Here is a 5,399-nt window from a genome sequence, read left to right on the forward strand (position 1 = left end):
GGCAAGTCACTTCACTTCTTTGGGCCTCAGTCACCTCATCTGTCAAATGGGGATGAAGCCTGGGAGCCTCACGCGGGACGACCTGATGACCCTGCATCTCCCACACCGCTTCGAAAAGCAGCGTGGCTCAGTGGGAAGAGCCCAGGCTTGGGAGTCAGAGGTCACGGGTTCGACTCCCGGCTCTGCCACCTGTCAGCTGTGTGACTGGGGGCAAGTCACTTCACTTCTCTGGGCCTCAGTTCCCTCATCTGTAAAATGGGGATGAAGACTGTGAGCCTCACGTGGGACAATCTGATGATCCTGTGCCACTTGTCAGCTGTGTGACTGTAGGCAAGTCACTTAGCTTCTCTGTGCCTCGGTTACCTCATCTGTAAAATGGGGATTAACTGTGAGCCTCACGTGGGACAACCTGATGACCCTGTAAATCTCCCCCAGCGCTTAGAACAGTGCTCTGCACCTAGTAAGCGCTTAACAAATACCAGCATTATTATCCCCCCCAGCGCTTAGAACAGTGCTCTGCACGTAGTAAGCGCTTAACAAATACCAACATTATTATTAGAACAACGCTCTGCACATAGTGAGCACTTAGCAAATACCAACATTATTATTATTATTATGAGGAATTACTGTCAGCGTTGAGAGACTGTGCGCCCGTCAAAGGGCAGGGACTGTCTCTATCTGTTACCGATTTGTCCCTTCCAAGCGCTTAGTCCAGTGCTCTGCACATAGTAAGCGCTCAATAAATACGAATGAATGAATGAGTGAATGAATGAATGAATGAATGAATGAATGAAAGAAAGTGAGGGACTGACGGGCCCGGAGGGAGGGGGCTGGGCGCGTCGTGACGTCAGACGTCCGGGGGCGGGTCTAGAGCGGGCGAGGCGCTCGGCGGGCGGCTGGTTCTGCCTGCTCCCTCCCCCTCCCCTGCGGCAGCGGCGGCGGCGGCGGGCAGGGAGGCAGGCGGAGTAGTGGCGCGCCGAGCGGCCGAGCGGCCTAGGACCGGCCCGGGGCCTGGCGGGGGGCGGGGGTCGAGGGCGGCATCATGAGCCTGGCCGGGGGTCGCGCGCCCCGGAAGACGGCGGGGAACCGTCTGTCCGGCCTCCTGGAAGCCGAGGAGGAGGATGAGTTCTACCAAACCACCTATGGCGGCTTCACCGAGGCAAGAGAGAGGGGCGGGGGCGGGGGATGCCGCCAAGGGGCAGGGGCAGGGCCCAGAGCCCCCCGGGGGGCGCTCAGAGACGGGCCGCCCCTCCCCCGACGCCTGGGGGAGGCCGCCCGTACCCCCGCCCAAACCCCTGCCGGCCACAGGACCCGGGTGGCATTCATTCAGTCGTATTTATGGAGCGCCTACTATGCGCAGGACACTGCACTAAACGCTCGGAATGGACAATTGGGCACCAGCTAGAGACCAACCCCGCCCGACGCCGGGCTCGCAGTCCAGACGGGGGAGAGGGGCGGCAAAGCGAAAGAGAACAACAGCAGCAAGATAAATGACGATGATGGTATTTGTTAAGCGCTTACTATGTGCAGAGCACCGTAATAATAATAATAATGTTGGTATTTGTTCAGCGCCCACTATGTGCAGAGCGCTGTTCTAAGCGCTGGGGGAGATAGATACAGGGTCATCAGGTTGGTCCCCGTGAGGCTCACCGTTAATCCGCATTTTACAGATGAGGGAACTGAGGCCCAGAGAAGTGAAGTGACTCGCCCACAGTCACACAGCTGACAAGTGGCAGAGCAGGGATTCGAACCCGTGACCTCTGACTCCCAAGCCCGGGCTCTTTCCACTGAGCCACGCCGCTTCACTGTACTAAGCGCTTGGACTATACAATTCGCCAACAGATAGAGACCATCCCTGCCCAGTGACGGCCTCACAGTCTAATCGATAATAATAATAATGGTGGTATTTGTTAAGCGCTTACTATGTGCAAAGCACTGTACCAAGCGCAGGGGGAGGGGATACAAAGTCATCAGGTTGTCCCACGTGGGGCTCACGGTCTTCATCCCCATTTGACAGATGAGGGAACTGAGGCACAGAGAAGTAAAGTGACTTGCCCACAGTCACACAGCTGGCAAGCGGCATAGAATCAAGGGGATGTACACCTCGCTAACAAAATAAATAGGGTAATAAATAAAATATACAGATGAGCACAGTGCTGGGGGGAGGGGAAGGGGGATGAGCAGGGGGTGGGGGGGAGTGGAAGGAAAAGGGGGCTGAGTCTGGGTTGGACACAGTCCCTGCCCCACCAAGGGCTCACGGTCTCAGTCTCCCATTTTACAGATGAGGGAACTGAGGCACAGAGAAGTAAAATGACTTGCCCGTGGTCACACAGCAGACAACTGGCAGAGCTGGGATTAGAACCCATGACCTTCTGACTCTCGGGCCCGGGCTCTCTCCACTGTGCCACGCTGCTGTATTAAGTCCTGAGATAGATCAGTCAGTGGTATTTATTGAGTGCTTACTGTGAGCAGAGCACTGTGCTTGGGAGAGTACACTAGAAGAATTGATACGTTCCCTGCGGCCACGGAGGGCTCACAGAGATCTCCTGGACCAGGGCTGTGACCTCCTCTCTCCCCCACAAATGCTGGGGAGTCCTCCTGGAGGTCTCACCTCACTCCATCCCGCTGCAGACGCGGCTCTATCCCTTGTGGTGGGAGGGTCCTCCCTCCCGCCCGAATCAATCAACCGCCTACTATGGGCAGAGCACCATACTAAGCGCTTGGGAGAATACAACGCAACAGAGTTAGCAGACACATTCCCTGCCCACAACGAGCTTAATCAATCAGTGCCCTTGACTGGGGGCCTAACGTGCAGAGCACTGTCTGGGCGCTCGGGTGAGGACATTAGGGTGGGTCCGGGTGGACTCGAAGCCCGTGGGGGCCCCTGGCTCCGGTTCTGCCTCTCCCATCCTGCCCTCTTGTCCCCGGGCCCGATGCCCCCGGCCCACTGACCGGCACAGGGTGGAGCTTGGGGCTCCGTCCAGTGGTCGGGTGGCGGGTGGGGGACGGTAGCGGTTTGGAGACCACCGCCCTCCCCGACCCCCACGGTGCGTCCCACACGACAACTCCCTCCCCCCCGCAGGAGTCCGGGGACGACGAGTACCAGGGGGACCAGTCGGACACGGAGGACGAGGTGGACTCCGACTTCGACATCGACGAGGGGGACGAGCCGGCCAGCGACGGCGAGGTGGACGAGCCCAAGCGCAAGCGACGGGTGGTCCTCAAGGCCTACAAGGTGGGCACGGCCCGGGGGGAGGGAGGAGGGACCCCCGACCCCCGCCACCCCACTCGGGCCTCTGAGCCAACTGACCCCTGACCCCAGGAACCCCTCAAGAGCCTGAGGCCGCGCAAGGCCAGCGCCCCGCCCGGCGGCTCCCAGAAGGCTCGAGAGGAGAAGGGGCGGTTGCCACCCAAGCTGCTGGACGACGGGAGCGACGGTGAGTGGGCGGGGGCGGAGGGCGGCGGGGCCGGGGGCGGACGGCGAGCCCGCGGACCCGCGGCCCGAGCGGACGGCGCCCTTCCGGCCCGGCAGGCCGCAAGTCGATGCGCCAGTCGACGGCGGAGCACACGCGGCAGACCTTCCTGCGGGTGCAGGAGCGCCAGGGCCAGTCCCGGCGCCGCAAGGGCCCCCACTGCGAGCGGCCGCTGACCCAGGAGGAGCTGCTGCGCGAGGCCAAGGACACCGAGGAGCTCAACCTGCGCTCGCTGGGTGCGTGCCTGCCGGCCCGCCTGCCTGCAGGGAGGCCAGGAGCCGCGGCGGGAAGGCGGGTGACCCCGCCGGGCCGGGGACGACCGACCGGGCCGGGCCAGGAGAGCGGAGGATGCCCGGGCCGGGCCAGACTGGGCCGGGAGAGCAGGGGAGGCTGACGGGGCCGGGGCAGGTGAGGTGGGGATGACCCAGTGGGCCGGGCCAGGAGAGCGGAGGGTGACCAGGCCGGGTCGGGCCAGGAGAACGGGGACGGATGACCGGGCGACTGGGTCGGGGCAGGCGGCGGGGATGGCTCAACCATCGTGGGCAGGGAATGGGACTGTTTATTGTTGTCATGTCCTCTCCCAAGCGCTCAGTCCAGTGCTCTGCACCCAGTGAGCGCTCAGTCAATACGATGGAATGAATGACCGACCAGGCCAGGGGGCGGGGGGTGACGGGGTCGGCAGGGGGGCTGACCGGGCCGGGGAGGCAGGGAGGGGACGACCGGGTCGGGGAGGGCAGGGGGCAAGGGGAGGGGAAGGGCTAGGCCCAGAGTCAGGGCGACACTGACCTCGCCCCCGGCCGCCCCCAGAGACGTACGAGCGCCTGGAGGCCGACAAGAAGAAGCAGGTGCATAAGAAACGCCGCTGCCCGGGGCCCGTCATCTCCTTCCACTCGCTGACCGTGCCGCTGCTGGCCGACCCCGGCGCCCGCGAGGAGAACGTGGATGTCGAGGGGTACGTGGGGAGCCTCCTTCCCGCCCCCCACACACAGACAGCCACACGTCCCTTCCCGCTCCTCCCCCTCCCCCAGCCTCTTCCCGTCCGAATCTCCCGGGCCACCTCCCCTCGTCCCCCGTCCCCGCGTGGACGCGTCTCCCCAACCGGTCCCTCCGGGCGCCTCTCTCCGTCTCCGTCCCCCCGCCCCCCGCTCAGGCTGGACCCGGCCCCCGCGCCGCCGGCCACCCCGGCCCTCTGCTCGCGCACCCTGGTGACGTTCAGCGACGACGAGACCTTCGGCTCGTGGTTCCCGCGGGGCCGGCCGCCCCGGGTGCCCGTGCGCGAGGTCTGCCCCGTGACCCACCGGCCCGCCCGCTACCGCGACCCCGTCACCGACATCCCCTACGCCACCGCCCGGGCCTTCAAGATCATCCGCGAGGCCTACAAGAAGTACATCGCGGCCCACGGCCTGCCGCCCGCCGCCTCCGCCCTGGGGCCCGCGCCCCCGGGGCCCCCGGAACCCCCCTGCCCCCGCGGCCTGAGACAGAAGATCACCCTCAAGTGACCCCCGGCCCTATCCCGCCTGGTTTTTTTAAACCAATAAAAGTACCTCGGGCCTGCCTCGGATTGCTTGTGAGAGAGAGAAAGCGTGTGTGACGGGGGCCGGGGGCTGGGGGCCGGTGCCAACCCGGGTAAGGTGGGAGCTGCTGTGGCCGCCGGTGGCCGCTAGAGGGGAGCCTGGGCGGGCCCCCGGGCCCACCCCCACCCCTCCCCACCCCCTCCCTCAGCGGAGCTAAAATAATAACCTGCTGAGCTCACGCGCCCCCTCCCCCCCACCCCCGGCCCCAACCCCGCTGCCCCTGCCACTCCCCGGCCAGAGGGGGGCCCGACCACCCACGGACCCGGGGACGGACGGACGGACGGGGAGGTGAGAGGGGAGACGCCCCAACCCGCAGGCCCCCCAAGGAAACGGGGGCGTCCGCCGGACAGGT

At 64.6% G+C, this 5,399-nt stretch overlaps 1 protein-coding gene across 2 annotated transcripts; it reads left to right on the top strand.

Annotated features, from left to right (window-relative positions):
- Positions 1-972: 972 nt before the first annotated feature.
- On the top strand, positions 973-5,034 carry VPS72 (vacuolar protein sorting 72 homolog). Of its 2 annotated transcripts, none has more exons than XM_029054742.2 (6): positions 973-1,159; positions 3,083-3,235; positions 3,323-3,437; positions 3,533-3,709; positions 4,281-4,425; positions 4,624-5,034. In XM_029054742.2, the coding sequence occupies exons 1-6, from the start codon at positions 1,043-1,045 to the stop codon at positions 4,970-4,972; spliced, it is 1,056 nt and encodes a 351-aa protein (XP_028910575.1). In that variant the 5' UTR covers positions 973-1,042; the 3' UTR covers positions 4,973-5,034. The 2 variants fall into 2 exon arrangements, with proteins under 2 accessions (XP_028910575.1, XP_028910576.1); XM_029054743.2 differs by lacking the exon at positions 973-1,159 and adding an exon at positions 1,343-1,502.
- The last annotated feature ends 365 nt before the right edge of the window (positions 5,035-5,399 follow it).

The sequence above is a fragment of the Ornithorhynchus anatinus genome, chromosome X5 (assembly GCF_004115215.2).
Source record: "Ornithorhynchus anatinus isolate Pmale09 chromosome X5, mOrnAna1.pri.v4, whole genome shotgun sequence".
Lineage (NCBI taxonomy): Eukaryota > Metazoa > Chordata > Mammalia > Monotremata > Ornithorhynchidae > Ornithorhynchus > Ornithorhynchus anatinus.